The following is a 24,847-nucleotide window of genomic DNA, read 5'->3' on the forward strand; positions in this document are numbered from 1 at the left end:
ATGCAGGTAGAAGAACCGGAGAACTCAGAACACGACAGTGCGAGAGTCTGGTATGAAAAAGAGCAGAAAATCCCAGTACAGGAGGCCTGACACGGCCACCCGTGTCAGCTGACACAGGCCGTGTCAGGGAAAGGGAGACAGAGGAAGAAAACAGTAGCCTGACACGGCCACCTGTGTCAGCTGACACGGGCCGTGTCAGGCAGAACTTCACCCCGTGTTAGGCATGCCAGGGGCGTGTCAGGATAACCAGTAGGCTGGCACAGCCACTCGTGTCAACTAACACGGGCCGTGTCAGCCCAAGCCCAATTTTTCCAATTTTTCCGGGCTTTTCATTCTTCGGGCTTTGTGGAGACATCTTTGGACCTGTCCAACTGTTGCTGGGAACTTTCACTATAAAAAGAGTTCTTCTACCAAAGGAAAGATCATCCTGGAGTACAACAAACCACAGTATTATGAAGCAATCAAGTATTACAGAGATCAAGGCATTTGGAGAGCTGAAGAGATTCATGAGCGGGAGCGATTGAAGATCAAAGTCATCCAATTACTTGTAATGTGTAATTTTTATCTTGCATTGGTTTTAAACAATATGAGTAGCTAAACCCCCCAATGTTAGGGGGGTGTCCCTGATTTATAATTGTAATGAATTTGAGTTTACATTTGCATTTATAATATTTTATTTACAATAATCTTTTGATGTGTTTATTGCTTTCTCTTTCGGACCAATCGAGATTGATCTATGGTTATCACCTATGCTGGACCGCCAGTGATAACGTTTTCATCAGGTTACTCTGCAGTAGATATCACCTAGGACTAGGGATACCCTGTATGAACCAGAGCATTCTTGATATTATACAGCTTAACTTCACCCTCATTGGCTATGGACATAGGAATGAGGGTAGATTGATTAAAGGTTTTCTCACCAAGGACTTGGGAGAAAATACCCTTGAGAACTGGTAGTAATTGATATTTGTTGATGCAGTAGTAACTCAGAGTTATTACAGGGATAAATCATACACCTTTCCCTGGCATTGTTCCTTTTTCTCCATAAACCCTTATTTTCTTATTGCTTTATTATTTTCTTTTTACACTCAAAAAACCCCAAATTAATACTTTTTGTTTAATTGAATGATAATTTAAACTCAATACTACATGCAGTCCTAGAGATCGACATTCGGGGATTTTCCCCATTATTACTATAACAGGCAAAATAGTACACTTGCTATTTTCCCGATCAAGTTTTTGGCGTCGTTGCCGGGGACTGCCAAAAATATAGAGTTTAATTTTATTTCAATTAAAATTTTGTTGCTCTGCAATAAAATTATTTTTCTGTCATTTATATTTTACTAACCAATGTATGCGAGAAAAACCCTCAGCTAAAATTCCTTTTGACGCAGAGATCGAGAGAACCCTTCACAGAAGACGCAGAGAACAAAGAGTGGATTCTACAGAAGAAAGTACCTCGGATCAACCAGAAGTCAAGGAACCAATGGCTGAAGTTCCTCCAATCCCACCTCCTCCACCTCCGGAGAGACTCCTAGGTGACTATGGAGGTGCAAACGCACCGGGTGGTCGACTGACCATAGTTAACCAACCGGTGAATGTGACAAATTTTCAACTGCATCCTAGCACGATCAATCAATTGGAAAGAAAACATTTCACCGGAAAGGTTAATGAAGATGCTAACAAACACCTGCAGAGATTTCTGACCATGAGCACCACCTTGAAAATTGATGGTCACACTAAAGAAGCAAAAAAATTAAGAATGTTCCCGTTCACTTTAGCTGAAGACGCGGAAGAATGGTTCTATTCTCTCCCTGCCGGTAGTATCACTTCCTGGGAGGAGATGGAAACTGCATTCTTAAATGAGTATTTTCCAGCATCAGTATTCCTGAGAAAAAGATATGAAATTCTGAATTTCAAACAGAAGGATGGTGAATCATTGGGAGACACTTACAAAATATTCAAAAGGATCTTAGTTGCGTCTCCCACTCATAATATGGATCAGACAGAACAAATGCAGATGTTCGTTAATGGGCTGAAAATAAAGACAAAGCAGTTGATTGATACAGCAGTCGGTGGCTCAACAAATTTCTCAACAGCCACTGGTATCAAGAGGATTATTGAAGCAATAGCTGCGAATGAGCATCTAGAGCTATATGACAAGTGTACCAGTAAACTAGATGGGGTGATTGATCTAAAATTGGAGACAAATAAAATCCGTCTGGAAGACACTGTTGCTGCCGAAATAGACAAAAAGCTGAAAGCTATGAATATAGGTATCCAACAGATAGCACAAGTTCAACCAGTTCAGGAGAGCACTTGTGAAATCTGTAATGAACCTCACCACACTGTCTATTGTTTTGCAACTCCCCAACAAATTGAAGAGATCAAAGTCTTGAAGCAGAATAATCCCTACTCTAACACTTACAACCCAGGTTGGAAGAATCATCCAAACTTCTCCTAGAAAGATCAGAGAGGAAATGTTCCGCAACAGGGTACAACGCAATATCAGACTCAGTATCAGCAACAACAACAACAACAACAACAACAACAGGCACCTAAGAAGGCAGATTGGGAGATTGCCATTGAAAACCTGGCAGCTCAAAATAGGCAATTTGAAGAAGAGACTAGAAACAATCAGAAAAACACCACCGCCTCCCTAAAGAATCTTGAAGTCCAGCTGGGGCAGATAGCACAACAACTAGCAAGTTCTCGAACACCAGGTTCCCTTCCAAGTGAAACAGTTCAAAATCCGAGAGGTCAGGAGAATGTTAACACTGTCACGACAACAGGGGAAAAGGCTGCTAAAAAGAAAAAAATTATATCACCGAGCGAGCCGACTAAAGAAGAAACTACAAAAGGAACTAAACCGGTGATTAAGTTGCCCTACCCTCAGAGAATGACAAAGAAGGAACCGAGTGAGTCAGACTTGGAGAAATTTATGACAATGTTTAAAAAGATTGAGGGTCATATGGCCTTGTTTGAATCACTTGAAAGGATGCCCATGTACAAGAAATTCGTGGAAAAGGTAATGGCTGAAAAGAAACCAACCACTGAAGAACAGGTATCCGGTAAGGAACAATGTAATGCAAACTCCCTGGAGCAGAACATTCCTAACAAACAAAAGGATCCAGGAACTGTCACAGTACCATGCACAATCAAAGAAAGGACCTTTAAAAAGGTACTGATAGATTCGGGAGCGAGTGTGAATATGATGCCCTTATCGATCTATCACAGGCTGGGTATTAAAAATATCAGTGATATAAAGACCAATCTGAAGTTTGCGGATCACTCAAGAAAAGATGCATATGGTATAGCTGAAGATGTGTTGGTAACAATAACAGGCTTGACTTTTCCAGTCGATTTTGTAATCCTAGACATACCTGAAGACAATGAGGCACCCATCATTCTGGGTCGACCTTTCATGAAGACGAGTCGATGCAAGCTCGACATGGATGAATGCATGTTAACCTTGAAAGTTCACAACAAGGAAATAACAATGAATGCTATTGAAGACCAGGAGATGGAGGAAGATACAGAATCTCAGTATCAAGTAGGCTTAATCAGGACATTGAATACTATCAAAGTCTCACCACTGCCAGTAACCATCCTGAACAGAATGATTCCTAACACCGAAAGGAAGGTTAAAAAGGAATCGTGGCACAAAGGAGCCCACCCTGAGAAAAGAGACAATGTCCGAGTTGTAGACAAAAGATGCAACAAAGTTTTGAACCTGAAATACCCCCCATGATAGAGGAAATGAACCGTCGAGCCAGGCGACGTTAAATGCAGCGCTTCGTGGGAGGCAACCCACACTTTTTATTTCTAAGCATTTTTTTATGTCTGTAGGTATACAAGAGTCCCACGAGGAGGAGCCAGAGGAACCAGCGATCGACCTAACAAGAAAACCAAAAAACGGCCAAAAGGACAGCCTGACACGGCCACCCGTGTCAGTTGACACGGGCCGTGTCAGAAGAGGAAAATTTGGAAAGGATATTTGGAAAAACAGTGGCCTGACACGGCCACCCGTGTCAGATGACACGGGCCGTGTCAGGACCATTGTAAGAAAACTGATTTTGAGGACGAAAAAAAACAGTGGCCTGACACGGCCCGTGTCAGGACCATTGTAACAGAAGGTTGGAAAATGGCAAACATTGTGGACAATGTTGAGTTCAAGTGTGGAGGAGATTTTATGTCTTTCATTTGCAATTTGTTTGTGTTTTAATTTTGTATTAAATTTGACTGCTGAAAGTAAAGATCGAACGCAACGTACACAGCTTAATCGACACAAGTATCCTGCACACTCTGAAGTAAGAAAGCAATTGCACCAAATTAAGAAGCACTGTGGATCCTGTCAAAGCTGAACCAAACCAAGTGAGTCAGAAAAGGCCAAACACATTAATCATCATGAGCGTCATTCAGGTTTGTCTTTATCACTCTTAATTTGCGTAGACTCTCTGGGACTGTCACTGCATGATCCACACACTGAGGCACATTGTTTGTAATTAACCCCGAGCCTTTCTAGCCATCCCGCATTATTATATCCTTTGTTAGCCCCATTTGAGCCTATATCCATTTTTTGTGTTTAAAACACCATGAATATAACCATTGGCCAAAAACACTTCCTCACCCTGCTCAGAGTCATGAGAATATATTCAAACTGTGTTGAAAAGCTAAGTTTGGGGTAAAAAAAACCCCAAAAGCTCTCAAAGCCCTAGAAGATGCAAAAACAATAGAAAAAGAAAGAAAAATAAAAATCAAATACTCGATGATTCAAAAGAAAGAAGCACGGAAAAGGGTAATCGGTAAAAATTCAAGAAATAAGAAAAGAAAACCGAGGAAATAAAAGAAGCCAACACATGATGTAACATCGACTCTGAGCCAAAAGCCCCTTGTTGTCCTTTTTTGTGAATCCATACCCTAACCCAAGCCAAGCTACAACCTTAAAGACCTCAAAAGTGTGTGTGTTATGTGTAGGTGATGAGAAAAGAGAGACTATTCAAACTTGTGAGTGATATTGTATACTTTGAATTATGAGTGTAAATAGTTAACCCCGAGAGAATTGGTGAGAATCTGAAATAAGCTGACAGGTGAAATGGTGCTTTAAAGTGGAAGTGTGAATGATGACTTACGAAGATGGGTAGGACTTGTGGAAGAAAAGGGGAAGACGTTTGCGAATGATCTCAGCAGTGGTGGAAAGCATAAAGAATTATGGGGAGTGATACCGAAACATTACATGGGATAAGCAATGAGCTAAGTTTGGGGTTGTGATTAGTCACCATTTATAGTAAGTTTTCATTACTGATCCGACGCAAAACAGAGACATTTGACACATTGTGCACGCATTTAAGGTACAATTCGAGTAGTTTTACTTCTGTTATGTCATTTACGCATTTTTAATCTTTATTATGTTTTATTTTGTTTATTTTGATTTTATGCGTGGAATAGCTGTGTTTTTGTCAGACAGATCCAGGTAGAAGAACCGGAGAACTCAGAACACGACAGTGCGAGAGTCCGGTATGAAAAAGAGCAGAAAATCCCAGTACAGGAGGCCTGACACGGCCACCCGTGTCAGCTGACACGGGCCGTGTCAGGGAAAGGGAGACAGAGGAAGAAAACAGCACCCTGACACGGCCACCCGTGTCAGCTGACACGGGCCGTGTCAGGCAGAACTTCACCCCGTGTTAGGCATGCCAGGGGCGTGTCAGGATAACCAGTAGGCTGACACAGCCACCCGTGTCAACTGACACGGGCCGTGTCAGCCCAAGCCCAATATTTCCAATTTTTCCGGGCTTTTCATTCTTCGGGCTTTGTGGAGACATCTTTGGACCTGTCCAACTGCTGCTGGGAACTTTCACTAAAAAAAGAGTTCTTCTACCAAAGGAAAGATCATCCTGGAGCACAATAAACCACAGTATTGTGAAGCAATCAAGTATTACAGAGATCAAGGCATTTGGAGAGCTGAAGAGATTCATGAGCGGGAGCGATTGAAGATCAAAGTCATCCAATTACTTGTAATGTGTAATTTTTATCTTGCATTGGTTTTAAACAATATGAGTAGCTAAACCCCCCAATGCTAGGGGGTGTCCCTGATTTAGAATTGTAATGAATTTGAGTTTACATTTGCATTTATAATATTTTATTTACGGTAACCTTTTGATGTGTTTATTGCTTTCTCTTTCGGGCCAATCGAGATTGATCTATGGTTATCACCTAGGCTGGACCGCTAGTGATAAGGTTTTCATCAGGTTACTCTGCAGTAGATATCACCTAGGACTAGGGATACCCTGTATGAACCAGAGCATTCTTGATATTATACAGCTTAACTTCACCCTAATTGGCTATGGACATAGGAATGAGGGTTGATTGATTAAAGGTTTTCTCACCAAGGACTTGGGAGAAAATACCCTTGAGAACTTGTAGTAATTGACATTTGTTGATGCAATAGTAACTCAGAGTTATTACAGGGATAAATCATACACCTTCCCCTGGCATTGTTCCTTTTTCTCCATAAACCCTTATTTTCTTATTGCTTTATTATTTTCTTTTTACACTCAAAAAACCCCAAATTAATACTCTTTGTTTAATTGAATGATAATTTAAACTCAATACTACATGCAGTCCTTGAGATCGACATTCGGGGATTTTCCCCATTATTACTATAACAGGAAAAATAGTACACTTGCTATTTTCCCGATCAATACACTAATGATTGACCTGGTTATAATAAGGTTAACTATTATTTAAGTATTAGCAGGTTAACTGAGCATGAGATTAACAACAAGAGAGCTCGTAACACTGCCTCAAACCGGCTGATTTTGTTCACCAATAACTTGTCCATTAGTGATAGGATGCTCCATTAATTCATAACTTATATCCTCATGCCCAAGCACTCCAACCACTCACAAATTAATGATACCAAGATGCAAATCATTTATGCGGTAAAGAATCGTTTGAAGGTAAACTGGACATATATCATCATGCACCATCAAAGAGGCCTAAGTGGTGGACTCCCTTATGCTATATTGGTAACAATGATTATGGATTATTGAGGTATCGACTTAAGAGGTGAATCTAAGAAGAAGATGAGTTCAAAAGAGTGTGAAATCCACGTTGGGGCAGTAGGGAAAAATATGGGAATTTACAAAGACAATGGTAGAATTTTTAAGCATAAAGATGTTGCTCCATCGGCTCCACCCAAACCCTATGGCGGCTACACAAATGACCCCATCTACAATAAAATGTGTTATTTGTAAACTCTTGTGTCAACCGACTTCTGTGAACTCTGACTTGAGATAGACTCTTTTAAAAACCAAAACCAAGCGGAAGATAATGAGGAAAGTGAGGAAGAAGAGATGGACGAAGACGAAAGTGATTAAAGGAAATGACATTGATATATGTTGGTGTGATGTTTTTTTATGTCTTTCTTTATGTTGTAGAACTATCTTTATGTTATGTCGTTTCCGTTTCTATTTCACTTCCTTTTATAACGTACGATGTTGATGTTGTCTTGTTATGCTCTATGTTGTAAGACTTACTATGTTGTTGTTGTCATTATGTTCTATCATGTCTCATTTCGTTATTGTTATGTCAAACATTCTGGTTTGCATCATGTATGTCCATGAATTGTCAAGTCTTTTACCATTCTTTTTGCTCATAACAAAGGGAGAAAAGATGTTTGTGTATGTGTTTGCTTTTCTCTAACATTTGCAGCAAGCAACAAATTCTCAAAAACTCACATTCAAAGATCAAGGGGGAGTAAGGATTATCGAAGTTTCAACGGTTTGTCATCATCATAAAGGGTGAGAATGTGAAATCAAGCTTCTCCAACTATTGGTTTTGATGAAGACAACTTAGAAGACAATGCTCATAGCCAAAGAATGGAAAAAGTCTCATGGTCAAAGCTAAAGCATCAAGTGTCTATCACATTAAACATTATGAAGACTAGCTTTGAAACTTAATGTTTGATCACATCTTTTTGAGGTATAAGTTGCAAATACATTATGTTATACTATAGTGCTAAAAAATCATGTCACTTATTTCATTTTAACATCATGTAGAGCTTATTAGAAACTTAATTTTTAAGTATTTTTCAAAATCAAGTCAGGTGTAACCGGTTACACAGTTTCTGGTAACCGGTTACACAAACAAATTTCTAAATTCTTCTTTATCTTCTTCCCACTTTTCTTTCCATTTTCCCTTTCCATCACTTTCATATCCAATCAAATTAGCAAGTTCATCTTCCTTCATCTCATCATACTCATCAGAGTCATCCTCAAAAACTACTTCAAGAGCACTATCATACTGGTAGTTGTAATCCTCATTGTCATCATAATTGTACTCATCATGCACCTCACTAACATTGTTTGATCCCATTCCAACATTGACATCCTTCACTCCAACATTGTCAGATTCCACCCCAACATTGGTTGAGTTCACTCCAACATTGTCATCCTTCAAACCAACATTATCTTCTTCCATACCATCATTAACATCATTAAACTTATCTACAATGTCATCATGTCGTTTATTAAGCAACTCTTCCACACCATCTAAAATTTTATCAGGCCCCTCATCAACAATTTTATTGCACCAAACAAACTCTAAGTAGAATAAAATTTAATAAACAAAAATTTATTAATATAGCAATAAAAAAACATTATTTTTAATTACAGTTTTGATCTCGGTAACTTATTCAAAAATAATTTTTCATTTTGTTCCTCTTGTTACATTATACATCTATATTTTTAATTAATATGTAGCATATATTATATTTTATTTTCCAAGGTCCACAAAATATTTTTTTTATTCCTTCTCAATTATTTACAAATGAAAATTAATGATATGTTTATTTTTATAATGAAAAAAAGGAATATGCACTTACACTGTCAACCATAGAGACTCATGTATCCCGTCACATCACACTTTTATTTTTAAAATACTGTTATGATTTGACAATTTAAAATATTTTGATTGGATGTCAGTGTAATATTTATTTACACTGACAGTACACTACCTTTAACCTCTTTTATAATATTATATATCTTAAAAAATTTATGTTTGACATTTTATAAAAGAATCTATATAATATAATAATTTGTCGTAGTTTACTATTGACGCAATATTTAAAATAGCGAGATCGTTGGTGGATGCAATATGTCATATTTAATTAAACTCTCTTATATTATTTATTACATAACCTTATGCCAATAACAACAGAGTTGTACTTGAGGAAAGAAAATGGAAACATTGATTTTATGTAATGTCCTTATTGGATGGCTATGTGGACAAAGACAAAGTATATTATAAGAAATTTAAAGCCTCTAAAGTGGAACAAGTTGGATATCTTTTTGGTTGTAACTTGTAATGTGAACACTAATAATCCAAGTGGTCATTTTTTAACTTTGTTCAAAAAATGTTGGCAAAAGGATGGGGTCAAACCTATTAATTTTTACGAGAAATCCTCAATCCTTAGTATTACAAGACTACTTGTGTGTGTAAGTTGTAATTAAATACATCTATCAGACACTTTATCTGTTGATTGATATGCTTTTGTGAGAAATATTCATGTTCCTAAACACATCATTTAGAATTTTGATGAAACAATTAATGGAAAAAGTTGAATAATTCTCAAACAGATTTCTCAAATCCTAATATTGATCGTGACATACGTATTATTGTTAGTGGTAAAGATATTAGACCATGTGATTAATTTGATTTCTATGCATTATAATATTATTCGTGATATGAAAGTACTTTGTTTTCCATAACTAAAAAATAGTTGCAAAGATAGAGATAGAGACGACCTAGAGAATGAGTCTCTCTCATTAGGTAGCTTTTAAAAATGATAATATATAGGCCTTTGTTGGGTTGGATTATGATATATTCAGAGATCATTATATGAGCAACCACAATAATGAAAAATACTGCAAACTAACCCAAAACTTTAAAATATTGGGTTTATGAATCGTCTCACTTGTAAAATGTTTTTACATTAACTTTTCCATCTGATGTGAGACTCATACTCACACTTTATATACTAACAATCCCTCCTCAAGTGTGGACCCATTCATTCTTATGGATATGCCCCTCTTGAAATGAAAACTTTTTTTCATTCATATTTATCTGCACCACCCTTGGATGACCTCAATGGAACATTGCACCTGAACACCTTTACCAATAAGATTTTCGATACATGAAGCCCTAGTCAAACTAGACTTTGATACTACTGTTGGATCATGGGGGGAGGGGAGGGGGGGGGGATAAATCGGCCTTTTAGGAGCAACCATACAAATGAGAGAGAGACCGCATATTAACCCAAAACTTTAAGGCATTGGGTTTATGAGTCTCCTCACTTGTAAAATATTCAACATTCACTTTATCATTCGATGTGAGACTCATACTCACACTTGATATACCAGTAATCTCTCCCTTAAGTGTGAATCCATTCATTCTTATGGGTATACTCCCCTTCAAATGGAAGCTTTTTTCATCCATATCTATCTGCACCGTTGTTGGATGGCCTCAACGGAACGCGCCGCCTGAACACCCTTATTAAGAAGACTTTCGATACAAGGAGCCCTAGTCAAACTAGGCTTTGATACCACTATTGGGTCATGAGGGGATTCATGGATCATCACATTGGACTTTAGGAGCAAGCACACAAGTGAGAGAGACACCACATATTAATCCAAAATCTTAATGCAATAAGGGTATGAGTCATCTCTCTTATAAATCCAATATTTTCTCCATTCATAGTCGATGTGAGACTTTAATACTTTCACACTTGAAATTTAACCGTCTCATAATAATAATAATAATAACACGTGAAAGAATAAAATTTAAACATTTCATTTTATTTTATTTCTATATGGTTTTTAGTTTATGTTACTCTCATGATTGAGAGATAGAGAGTGAGTTGAACATCCTCATATTCATTACTGATGAATTGTTGAGAAAATGGAGTAATTCAAGTTGGTGTAGCTAGTCACAACAAAAGTGTAACCGATTACCACCATTTCAACAGGGTTCAAAATCAAAAAGAAATATTATGTAACCGGTTAGAGGTTTTGTGTAACTGGTTACCACCCCCAAGTTTTTAGTTTTAAGAAGTCAGCAGATTCCTACAGGTTTTGTGTAACCTGTTAAAGTTTGTAAAGTTTATATTTCTCATTAGTTGGTTAGCCATATTGTTTTGTATAATTGCTTAAATACCTATGTCGAGTCATTAATGAAATAACACCATATTTTCACCTTAATTCTCTCTATTTCAGTCATTCTCTCCATCTCTCCATTATTAATCATTATCTTGTGATTGAGTTTTCCTCATCATTTGGTATCAAGAGCCTGATTCGTTGATCAAATACTTAGAGTGCGAAAATGATTTCCATCACTAATGAATGTATCTCTACAAATCTCTCATCCTCGACGCGAAGAATTATGATAAGTGGTGCAAACAGATGAATGTACTATTTAGTTATCAATATGTTCTTGAAGTAATCAAGAACGATGTTAGTCTACTTGTAGAAGGTGCAACGACATCACAAAGAACTTTGCACAAAGAAGAGAAAAGATTTCAAAGCTTTGTATCTCATTCATCAACGTGTTGATGCTGGCAACTTTGAGAAAGTTGGTGATTGTATATCTTTAAAGGAAGCTTGAGAAATCTTGGAGAAAAGTTATGTAGGAGGTGTAACACCCCAAATTCAATTAATTAATTTAATTTAATTATTTATAATTTTATTTGATTAATTCGTGTTTTAAATTATTTGTTGTGTGATTGTAGGGGTAAGTATCCTTGAAGTAGATGTTTAGATAGAGTAAGAGCTTGTCATATTTGTTTAGAATTAATTATAATTTTAATTAATTATTAGAATAAATAGTATTTTATTTGAATTAATTAAATAAATAATAAAATGATAGAATTGAGCCATTTGTGAGAATTGGAGGAAATAGGCGGTGGAAATAGAGAAGCTAGTATTGAGTTGGACAAAATTCATAATTAAACAAAGTGGTGGGCGAATATATATTCTAAAAATAGGGAGAAAGTTAGGTTTTAGAGGAAACATCTGACATACGTAGAAAAGAGGCAAAAGTGAGAAAGAGCAAAAATTAGGTGTATTGCATGATGGTGTAGATGAGGAGAAAAGCTAGGAACCATAGAGATTGCTTGATTCATCATCAATTGCTGGAAATATAAGGTAAATGGGGAGAAATAGAATTTAATCTAGGTGTATTGTATGATGGGGTAGAGATAAGAAGTCTTTAATCTCATTAGGGTTCTAGATTTTTGTTTGATAATATGTTATATGATGAAATTCTGAAAATTGGTTGGTTGATTTGTGTTTATATGCGTTGTTATACTTGACTCCATGTTTGAATGATCATGAGTATGTATGTATGAGGTTATGCCATTTATGAGAATGTCGAAGCTTGATTTTATTCATGACTGATGATGAATTTGATGTTGAAATTATTGATGAGACTGTTATGGATTATAGTGAGATAAGTGTTGTTTATATTAATGATTATGATAACATGAATCTCTGTCAAATTCGTTTTTGAATCAATGGATTTTGGGGAAAATTAGTTGGAGATATGTGTGAAGGTTTAAAGGCAAGAGGGGTGGAGATCGTATGATGAAAACTGGAATTTTTAAAAAAAATATGCAGTACAATCGATTGCAAGGGGATTACAATCAATTGCATGCCTTAAAAAAGTGGCAAAAAAAAGCAGTGCAATCGATTGTAGGGGGATTACAATCGATTGCAATGTCTAGAAGTGTGATTTTTACGAAGTCAGTAGCGAAACTTGTTTCTGTGACAATCGGTTGCACCAGATGACAATCGATTGTCATAGGCCAAATAGTGAAAAAAAATGCTTTTGTTTTTATTGCATTGTCCGACGAGTTTGGCCATATCGTTTGATTCGTAGGTCCAAGTGACGCGTCATTTGAAGCATCAGAAAGCTAACACACTGAGCTACCTCATGGTAGTACTTGGTAAAATGTTTGAGATGTAGTCAATTAACTACTGTAGGGATGTTTATGATGACTTGTATGATTGATTAGCGAATCGTTATGTTTATACAATGATGTGTTGTTGTCTTGGTGAAGTAACATGCATGAATGCTTATGAAGTCATGTTTGATGAGTTGTTGTTGTTTGTTATTGTTTATTGATGTTATAACATAAATTGATTATTGTGTATAATGAATGATGTGATGCATAAATTGTGAGATTTGTATGAGGATCCTTTTGGTGAACCTTTTTGTGATAATGCATGTTGTTGAGAGTCATGCATCATGGTGTACGGGCTTCAGTCCAGTTTTGGTGTGCTATGATCTTATGGTGGGGATTGAGAGTGAGTAGACGGTGTCAGGTGGGACTTGGTGAAGTGTTACCTATGGTGATAGTAAAGATTTGGTGCGCTTTGGTCCTATGGTGGGGATCAGGAGCGAGATGAACCTGAGTGTTCATGAATGGTACCACATGCATAATGAGTCAGTTGTGGAGTACATTTACATATATGATTGCATATGTTGTTGATTGTTCATGATATTGATGATTGGGAGTGATTATGTAATTGTTGTCATGAATTGGGTGTGAGAATATGTTGTTGATGGTTGTGTAATGAATGTATGCTTAATGTGTACTCTCTACCTTAGCATTCTTTATACTGTTTATATTAGTTTGTTATTTCTCACCCCCTTTTCTTTCATGTTGTCCACCATGGACATCTTGCAGATATTCAGGAGTAGAGTTTTCTTTTATAAGTGAAAGCTAGCTTCTAGAGTTGGTTTATTTAGTTTCATCGTTGTTTTAGAAGTCTTGCTCTGATCCTGTAACATCGGGGTTGAGAATGTTTGTTTGCTTATTATATTTTTTGGAGTTTAACTATTTTTTTAGTTTATGTTGGAGTTATTCAAGATTTGAATATGATAACTCTTTACTATGAAAATAGTTTATTATGATATGAAGATTGAGACTAAAAGTCTAAGTTGCAATATTTTGTTATTTGAAATAAATTAATATCGTCGCAATGATACCCTAAGTAAAGGTGAGCACGCGATGACAACTGTTGTATGACGTTAATATTTTCTGCTACATGGTTGTTACAAGTTTGATTTATTATAGGTTTTGTTGGTGGTGGAACCTTAGATGGTCGCGTAAAGCTTAATATATAAGTTTCGGGGTTTAGAGTGTTACATGAGTTGACAAGGCAAAGGTGGTGAGGTTACAAACTCACAAAAGGCAGCTGAGATTAATTCAAATGGTGGATAAGGAAACCATTAGTGAATTTAATACAACAATCACAAGATTGGTGAATGAAGTGAAAACTTGTGGAGAGACAATCACTGATCAATATGTGGTTGATAAAATTTTAAGATCGTTGACATCAAGATTAGATAATGTAGTGGTTGCTATTGAAGAGTCCAAGGATCTTTCAACAATGAGAAAAAAAGAGTTGTAAAGTTCTCTTGAAGCTCATGAACAGAGAATGAAGGAGAGGAATATTGACAAAGCAAAGGCTGAAATTGCTTTGCAAGTCCGTTTCATTGGAAAAGACAAGAAGGTGAAAGGAAAGTGGTCCATGAGTAGATGTGGAGGAAACTACCACAACAATGGTGGAAATGGCTACCAAATTTCCAACAATTCAGATGGTGGATCAAGCAATTACAGAGGTGGCAACAATAGAGGAATAAGAGGAAGGTGGAAAAATGACAAGAGCAACATCCAATGCTATAATATTCAAAAGCTTGGACATTCTTCTCGCGAATGTAATGCCAATAAGAATGATCCTCAAGAAGCTAAAGCAAAGTTTGCAAGGCGGAAAGATGATGAAAGTACAATGTTAATGATGATTGTTGAAGCAAAAAACAACACAGAAAAATGCAGTTAAATTCGGGTACACTCGCTTGAAAATGCGATAGTGACTATGCGAGAAGATGCAAAATACAACGATCAATAGTACCATGACTCAAGGTGTTCAATGCACATGATAGGAAAAAAGGATTGGTTTGTTAAAATCAATCAAGCGTTGAAAAGCAAGGTGAAATTTACGAATAATATCACACTTGCAACATAGGGGATTGGTAATGTCTCAATCAAGAGGATGAATGGTGAGCATTTCTTGATTGAATATGTGTTGTATATTTCGAGAATCATTTGTAATCATTTAAACATTGGTCAATTGCTTGAAAGGAATTACAAGATTCACATGGAGAATAAAGCGCTGAAAGTTATGGATGCAAATGAGAATTTGATCCTACGGGCTCATATGGCTCAAAACATAACCTTCAAGGTTGAATTGAAGGTAATGGAGCATAAATATCTTGCAACGGAGGCTAGTAGATAAGAATGGATATGGAACTAGGCTTTTTTTTTGTGTTGCTCTCCTCACATTTTATGTAACATTCGGCGCATGATACTACCTTTACCATGGAAGGTGCATGCCTCTGGGCCAAGGATTCATAAAAATATATGATCCTTAGTTTGTTTTGGAAAGCTCCAACAAACATATCCTAATTCGGGTGGACGACCTTGATATTTACCTCATTGAACCATGCGAGATACTTTTTTAAGGATTCTAAATGACCCTGACGAATAATCAACAGACTGGTGGTTGACATCTTCCTGTGCCTGTTCACTAAGGATTTGTGGATCAACTTCTTTACCATGTCCTGATAGTTGGTGACTTACAATCGTGGCAGACTCATATAAAAACCTCAGTGCAGTGTCCCTGAAGATGCTGGATAGGAACTTGCATTTTAAAGAGTCTGAAGCTCCGATAATCACCATATGTGTTTTAATGGAGGCGACATGCTCTTGGGGATCGCTTATACCACTGAACTCGGCAAGTGAAGGTTGCTTGAAACTTTCTTGTACACCCCCCATAAATCTCGTTAGAGAGAGGTTAGAGATTCAAAAGTTTTGCCTCCTCATTGGGATCTTCCTTTTCTTAGCGTTGCTGGAGGTTAATGATGTTGTCCTCCAAAGTCTGGTGTGATGACATAAGTCCTCCATAGCAGCATATCTCTGCTACGGTCTCATGGTTGTCGCTGAAGCTATTATCGACCGAAGTAGCTGCTTGTCTGTTCACCATATTTAAGAGGATCAGTGAGGGGGCAGTGCATTGATCGTTTATTAATAGAGTGGCCCATGTCCGTTTTACTATGGATCCACGGTGGACGACAATTGTACTTGCTAAAAAGCATAATAAGGATAACCCCTTGTATACCGACTTAACCTACCAACAACATATGCTATATCAGGTCTAGTACATGTCATAGCATACATCAAGCATCCAATTACCTTTGAATATTCAAGTTGTGCCACTGGACACCCTTTATGTGGTTGCAAATTAACATTTTGATCAAATGGGGTAGAAACGGATTTGCAATCCAAATGATCAAATTTCTTAAGCACCTTTTCAATATAGTGAGATTGGGATAAGCCAATATGTTCACCATCTCTTATGATTTTAATCCCTAAAATCACATCTGCTTCACCTAAGTCTTTCATATCAAAAATTTTGGATAAGAAAACTTTATCATCCACATATAAACATATCATCCACATATAAACAAATCATAACTCCTTTTTCATTGTTGAATTTACTATAAATACATTTGTCAGATTCATTTATTTTGTATCCATTGGCCAACATAACTTGGTCAAATTTTTGATGCCATTGTTTGGACGCTTGTTTTAACCCATATAAAGACTTAGTTAATTTACACACTTTATGTTCTTGGCCTTTGATAACAAACCCTTCAGGTTGTTTCATATACACCTCTTCATCCAATTCTCCATTTAGGAAAGCAGTTTTAACATCCATTTGATGAATGACAAATTTATAGATGAAAGCGAGTGCCATAAGCACTCTAATTGATGCAATTCTTGCAACAGGTGCATAAGTATCAAAATAATCAATTCCTTCTTTTTGTGTGTTTTTCCCACCGTGACCATAACCTGTAATTTATATTAAAAATCACGTCTGTTATGAAACAGTAACAACTCTTAGAAAAGGCATGGCATTATTCCAATTGCAACTTAGTAACAACGTTTCGCATAAGAATAGCAAATATTTATTTATACGTTGCAACTACTCCTAAAAGAAAGGAAACCAATTAAATGGCACTTTAGACCAGTAATAATTACTATAGACCATGCAATTGAAATATGAAAACTTTGAATATAATATTTATATTTATATTATTAATTCAAATAATATAATCATACAATTAATTATTATTTTGGAAATTTTCTCACAATCCCCCACCATTTTCAAAATAACTAAATCTCACAATTCTGGAAAAATCATGGTTTCAGATATCTCACGATTTGAACCAATACTTAGTAAGATATGGGTTTCACTCATCCCGAATAGACATTGGTAGACAAGATTTGAACCAACTACTCATTAGAACAAGTGTGCAAAACTTACACATGAAATCTCGATACTATCAAAAGAATTGTAAATATGACACATTTGATAAGACCCTATGTCATGTATCCTATATGAGAATGAAGTAGGCTGCTTCATAGAGTTCAAGGGCTTGACTCTTAAATTCTCATGAAAAGGATACATGACATAGGGCCTTATCAAATGTGTCATATTTACAATTCTTTTGATAGTATCGAGATTTCATGTGTAAGTTTTGCACACTTGTTCTAATGAGTAGTTGGTTCAAAGCTTGTCTACCAATGTCTATTCGGGATGAGTGAAACTCATATCTTACTAAGTATTGGTTCAAATCGTGAGATACCAATATCTGAAACCATGATTTTTCCAGAATTATGAGATTTAGTTATTTTGAAAATGGTGGGGGATTGTGAGAAAATTTCCAAAATAATAATTAATTGTATGATTATATCATTTGAATTAATAATATAAATATAAATATTATATTCAAAGTTTTCATATTTCAATTGCATGGTGTAACACCCCGAATTAAATAAGAGAATTATTTAAATTAAGTTAATAATATATTTATTAATTTAATTAAAATAAATTGAATTATTGGATTATTATTATTTTATTATTATTTGGAATAATAATTAGTGGAAAATATATAAGTTGGAATATGGAAAAAAGGGTTCATTGTTGGTAAAGAGTTTTCACGTGAAATAGAGAAAGCGGCTGAAAGGTGAAAAGTGGAGAAAGAGCAAAGGTTGAAGAACGGAAAAGCTTGAAGCTTAGAGACTGCCGGATTATCTCAGGTAAGGGGGGGTTTATCGTCGTTTAATGGGTATTATAGATTAACATGTCATGGGTAGTGATAAACCGTTGAATTGACCCTAATTGGGATTTAGAATGCTGAGAAAATTGTGATGAATAAGTTGTATGAAAACTGAAATTGAATCGATAATTGTATGTGTCGTGATTTCCCGATAGTGTAGCTTTTTACGGAAGTTGAATCGGAGGTCCGGAAGTCCTCCAACGGCGGAAAATGCGGAAACTCTGCATTCTGCCTTGTGTTAGCGCAGGAACTGCTGTTTGGTCTGCGTTAACCGGTTAACCCAGGGCGTTAACCGGTTAACACTGTTATATTTGGTGAAAATGTGCTGTTTTGCCTGCGTTAACCGGTTAACCCAGGGCGTTAACCGGTTAACACTGTTGCGTTTTGCCAGAAAATGTATTTTGTCCTGCGTTAACCGGTTAACCCAGGGCGTTAACCGGTTAACACTGTTGGAAATTAGAAAAATTGATATTTTAAAGTTGTGAATATAATTGGCGATTGGCCTATTACCGTTAATTCTGATGAGTAATTTGGTTGGATTATGTTATGGAGTGTTGATACAAATATGTTGATAAGTTGTGTTGAAGTTGTTGAAATACTGAGTTGTAGGCTTGGTGAGCCAAAGTTGATTTTTAAGTTGATTTTTGGTTGGAAACGTTGTTGTGTTGATATTATTATTATGTTGTCGACAGTTTAGAGTCGTGTATGCCATGTACATTCATATGCATTAAGTCGGAGCTTTGCTCACACCACGTTGGCCTGGATTGGCAAATTTTAAGTTGAAAGTTGAAGGCTTATGCCTTGATGCCCACTAGAATGGCAATGATTTAAGTTGGGAGTTTTACTCCGAATGGTACCACATGCATGACGAGTCGAGTCTCATTTGAGTTGCATTTTATGTTGTTCTTGAGTATGATATTGAGTTGATAACTGCCGTTGCTGTATGTGTAATCTGATTTGGGTGATGAAACGTGTTAAATTACTTAGCATTACGTGATGAATTATAATGCTTATTATATTGATTGAGAGACTCACCCTTACAATTATTTTTCAGGTAACGAACAATGAGTTGAGTAGAAGCTAGTGCTTGGAGTCTAGTGTAGTCTCCGTTATGGGTCATGCTCTGATAGATGTAACATCGGGACGGGACGTTTTAATTGTTTAGTGTCGGTTGTTGAACTATTTTTCATGTAATATGTTATACGTTTTAATTGGTTGACATAATTTCTATCCGCTGCGTATTTTTGAAATGTTTTATGGTTGATATAATAAAAGAGCATGACAGATGTTATTTTCGAAGATGTGACGCCCTTGTTTTGTGTAATTACTCTGATATATACCTGTTGTTGTTATTAAATATTTGGGGTATTTTAGAAGGGTGTTACATTAGTGGTATCAGAGCAGGTCGGTCTGTCCGGCCAGTTGTCGTGTCGTTACTGTCTAACAATTGTGTATTGTTACTAATCTAACTTTAAGTTGTGTTGTATTGATAAGTTGAAATGGCTGGAAGGAATGACGCTGCAATGGCTGCCGCAATGCAAGCAATGGCACAAGCTGTGCAGAACTTGCCAAATGCTGGTGGAGATGCTGGATCACGTAGTTTGGCGACGTTTCAAAGAGAGAATCCGCCGGTGTTTAAAGGGAAGCATGATCCAGATGCAGCCTTGGGATGGTTGAAAGAAATTGAGAGAATCTTCCGTGTTATGGATTGCACTCCAGCTCAGAAGGTTCGGTATGGTACTCACATGCTAGCAGTCGAAGCTGATGACTGGTGGCTAGAGACTCACGAGAAGTTGACCGTGGCAGGTGAAGACATTACTTGGGATGTATTCCGTAGGGAATTCCTGAGAAAGTATTATCCGGAAGATGTCCGTGGTAAGAAGGAAATCGAGTTCCTTGAGCTGAAGCAAGGAAACATGTCTGTCACTGATTATGCTGCGAAATTTGTGGAGCTGTCCAAATTTTATCCTCATTACACTGGTGCTGGTGCTGAATTTTCAAAGTGCATCAAGTTCGAGAACGGATTGCGCTCTGAAATTAAGAAGGCTGTTGGGTATCAGAAGATACGCATTTTTACTGAACTGGTTGATAGCTGCAGGATATTTGAAGAGGACAATAATGCTCATTACAAGATTGTCAGTGACCGCAAGGGAAAGCAGCATCAAAACCGTGGCAAGCCGTATGATGCTCCAGTGGGAAAAGGGAAACAAGGAGCTGCTCCGGCTCAGAGGACTAGTAGGGGAGGTGCTCCTGCTGGTATAGTTTGCTTCAAATGTGGTCAGGCTGGTCATAAGAGTAATGTATGCACTGCTGAAGTAAAGAGGTGTTTTCGCTGTGGTAAGACTGGTCATGCAATGGCTGATTGCAAGCACAAGGAAATGATTTGTTTTAATTGTGGCGAAGAAGGGCATATTGGAAGTCAGTGTCAGAAGCCAAAGAAATCTCAGACTGGGAAGGTGTTCGCACTGACCGGAACTCAAACCTCCTGTGAGGACAGACTTATCCGAGGTACATGTTTCATAAATAGTACTCCTTTAATTACTATTATTGATACCGGTGCTACCCACTGTTTTATTTCTGCTAACTGTGCTCGAAGACTGGGTTTAAAATTGTCCGCTTTGGACGGTGAATTGATTGTTGAGACCCCAGCTAAAGGATCAATAACTACTTCTTTGGTATGTTTAAAATGTCCTTTGTCGATCTTCGATAAAGATTTCTGTGTTGATTTAGTATGTTTGCAGTTGGATGGGATGGATATAATTCTTGGTATGAACTGGTTAGAGTATAATTATGTTCATATAAATTGTCATCATAAGTCGGTGAGGTTTTCCACTCCTGAAGAGGAAGGAGTTGACTTATTACCTTTCAGAGAATTGCGAAAATTGATGAAAGAGGGAGCTCAGATGTTTTCTTTGATGGCGACGTTGTCGGTTGAAAGTAAAGCTAAGATAGAGGAACTGTTAGTGGTGAAAGAATTCCCTGAAGTTTTTCCTGATGAAATTCCTAGTGTGCCGCCAGAGAGGGAAGTTGAATTTACTATTGATCTGGTACCTGGTACGAGGCCTGTTTCGATGGCACCGTATAGAATGTCGGCATCTGAATTGTATGAATTGAAGAAGCAATTGGAAGACTTACTTGAGAAGAAGTTTATAAGACCAAGTGTGTCGCCGTGGGGAGCTCCAGTGTTGCTAGTAAAGAAGAAAGAGGGTAGTATGAGGCTTTGTATTGATTATAGACAATTGAATAAAGTAACGATCAAGAATAAGTATCCACTACCGAGGATAGATGATTTGATGGACCAATTAGTGGGTGCTTGTGTGTTCAGTAAAATTGATTTGAGATCGGGCTATCATCAGATCAGAGTGAAAGATGAAGACATCCAGAAGACAGCGTTCAGAACTCGGTATGGGCATTATGAGTATTCTGTGATGCCTTTCGGTGTGACTAACGCGCCGGGAGTATTTATGGAGTACATGAATCGTATTTTCCATACTTATCTGGATCATTTTGTGGTAGTATTTATTGATGATATTTTGATTTACTCTAAGTCCGAAGGAGAGCACCAGGAACATTTGAGATTAGTATTGGAGGTTTTGAAAGATAAGAAATTGTATGCGAAGTTGTCCAAGTGTGAGTTTTGGTTAAGAGAAGTCAGTTTTCTCGGCCATGTAATTTCAGGAAAAGGTATTGCTGTAGATCCTTCCAAGGTAGAAGCTGTATTGCAATGGGAAACTCCTAAGTCGGTTACCGAGATTAGAAGCTTTTTGGGATTAGCTGGATATTATAGAAGATTTATTGAAGGATTTTCTAAGTTAGCACTTCCGTTAACTAAATTAACTTGCAAAGGTAAAGCTTTCGTGTGGGATGTTCAGTGCGAAGAGAGTTTTAATGAATTAAAGAGGAGATTGACGTCGGCGTCGGTTTTGACTTTGCCAAATCCGGGGGAACCGTTTATAATTTACTGTGATGCTTCGTTGATGGGTTTGGGAGGTGTGCTCATGCAAAATAATAAAGTAATTGCTTATGCGTCGCGACAGTTGAGAATTCATGAAAAGAACTATCCTACGCATGATCTTGAACTTGCTGCTGTAGTGTTTGCGCTAAAACTTTGGAGGCATTACCTTTATGGTTCCAGATTCGAAGTTTTCAGCGATCATAAAAGTTTAAAGTATCTATTTGATCAGAAAGAGCTGAACATGAGACAACGTAGGTGGTTCGAATTGCTTAAGGATTATGATTTCGGTTTGAATTATCATCCAGGAAAAGCAAATGTTGTGGTCGATGCTTTAAGTAGAAAGACCTTGCATGTGTCTGCAATGATGATTAAGGAGTTGGAATTAATTGAGCAATTTCGGGATATGAGTTTGGTTTGCGAAGTAACACCGCAGAGTGTGATGCTAGGAATGCTAAAGATTAATAATGATTTTATGGATAGTATCCGAGAGGCACAGAAATTGGATGTGAAATTAGTAGATATCCTTAATCGTTGTGGTCAATCAGAGAAAAGTGACTTTACGGTTGATGCGAGAGGTGTGTTGAAATTAGGGGAAAGAATTTGTATTCCTGACGACGCAATTTTGAAGAGAAGTATTCTAGAGGAGGGTCATAGAAGCAGCTTGAGTATTCATCCAGGAGCTACTAAAATGTATCAGGATTTAAAGAAATTATTTTGGTGGCCCGGAATGAAAGAAGATGTTGCTCGCTTTGTGTATGCGTGCTTAACTTGTCAGAAGTCGAAGATTGAGCATCAGAAGCCTGCTGGGCTGATGCAACCGTTAGACGTTCCAGAATGGAAATGGGATAGCATTTCTATGGACTTTGTAACGGGGTTGCCTGCTACCTTACGAGGGTATGATTCGATTTGGGTGATCGTTGATAGGCTCACGAAGTCGGCTCACTTCATACCTATTAACATCACTTACCCAATTGAGAAGTTGGCAGAGATTTACATCCGAGTAGTTGTAAAGTTGCATGGTGTTCCTCTGTGTATTGTGTCGGACAGAGATCCGAGGTTTACATCGGGATTTTGGAAAAGTTTGCAAGATTCGTTGGGATCTAAGTTGAGGTTGAGTTCGGCATATCATCCTCAAACTGATGGCCAAACTGAGAGAACTATTCAGTCATTGGAAGATTTACTGAGGGCTTGTGTTCTTGAACAAGGAGGTTCGTGGGACACTTATCTTCCATTGATCGAGTTCACATACAATAATAGTTACCATTCTAGTATCGGAATGGCGCCTTTCGAAGCATTATATGGTCGTAGGTGTAGAACTCCGTTGTGTTGGCACGAATCTGGTGAGGGTGTAGTACTTGGACCAGAGTTAGTTCGAGAAACTACCGAGAAAGTGAAGTTTATCCGGGAGAAGATGAAAGCTTCTCAGAGTAGGCAGAAGAGTTACCATGACAAGCGGAAGAAGGATTTAGAATTTCAAGCTGGTGACCATGTGTTTTTGAGAGTCACGCCTGTGACCGGAATTGGGAGGGCTTTGAAGTCTAAAAAGCTCACTCCTCGCTTCATTGGTCCGTATCAAATCTTAGAACGGGTTGGAAGAGTTGCTTATCGGATGGCATTACCACCTAATCTTTCGAATTTGCATGATGTATTCCATGTGTCGCAGCTTCGGAAGTATATCTCAGATCCGTCTCATGTGGTTAGTATGGATGATGTGCAAGTGCGAGATAATTTAACAGTAGAGACAAAGCCTGTACGAGTTGAAGATCGTGAAACAAAGACTCTTCGAGGAAAAGAGATTGTGTTGGTTAAAGTCGTTTGGTTGGGAGCTGCGGGCGAAAGCATGACATGGGAACTTGAGAGTCGGATGAAGGAGTCTTATCCAGAGTTATTTGTTTGAGGTATGTTTTTGAGGACGAAAACTCTTTTAGTAGGGGAGAGTTGTAACACCCCGAATTAAATAAGAGAATTATTTAAATTAAGTTAATAATATATTTATTAATTTAATTAAAATAAATTGAATTATTGGATTATTATTATTTTATTATTATTTGGAATAATAATTAGTGGAAAATATATAAGTTGGAATATGGAAAAAAGGGTTCATTGTTGGTAAAGAGTTTTCACGTGAAACAGAGAAAGCGGCTGAAAGGTGAAAAGTGGAGAAAGAGCAAAGGTTGAAGAACGGAAAAGCTTGAAGCTTAGAGACTGCCGGATTATCTCAGGTAAGGGGGGGTTTATCGTCGTTTAATGGGTATTATAGATTAACATGTCATGGGTAGTGATAAACCGTTGAATTGACCCTAATTGGGATTTAGAATGCGGGGAAATTGTGATGAATAAGTTGTATGAAAACTGAAATTGAATCGATAATTGTATGTGTCGTGATTTCCCGATAGTGTAGCTTTTTACGGAAGTTGAATCGGAGGTCCGGAAGTCCTCCAACGGCGGAAAATGCGGAAACTCTGCATTCTGCCTTGTGTTAGCGCAGGAACTGCTGTTTGGTCTGCGTTAACCGGTTAACCCAGGGCGTTAACCGGTTAACACTGTTATATTTGGTGAAAATGTGCTGTTTTGCCTGCGTTAACCGGTTAACCCAGGGCGTTAACCGGTTAACACTGTTGCGTTTTGCCAGAAAATGTATTTTGTCCT

General features: G+C 37.4%; 1 protein-coding gene across 1 annotated transcript; it reads left to right on the forward strand.

Moving 5' to 3' along the window:
• Positions 1-14,498: 14,498 nt before the first annotated feature.
• LOC127115204 (uncharacterized) lies at positions 14,499-21,377 on the forward strand (the record flags this gene model as incomplete). Its single annotated transcript, XM_051046801.1, has 3 exons — positions 14,499-14,851; positions 19,844-20,014; positions 20,081-21,377. Coding segments are annotated over exons 1-3 (1,821 nt in total), but the record flags the coding sequence as incomplete, so codon positions are not given.
• Between the last annotated feature and the right edge of the window lie 3,470 nt (positions 21,378-24,847).

Source organism: Lathyrus oleraceus, chromosome 1 (genome assembly GCF_024323335.1).
Source record: "Lathyrus oleraceus cultivar Zhongwan6 chromosome 1, CAAS_Psat_ZW6_1.0, whole genome shotgun sequence".
Lineage (NCBI taxonomy): Eukaryota > Viridiplantae > Streptophyta > Magnoliopsida > Fabales > Fabaceae > Lathyrus > Lathyrus oleraceus.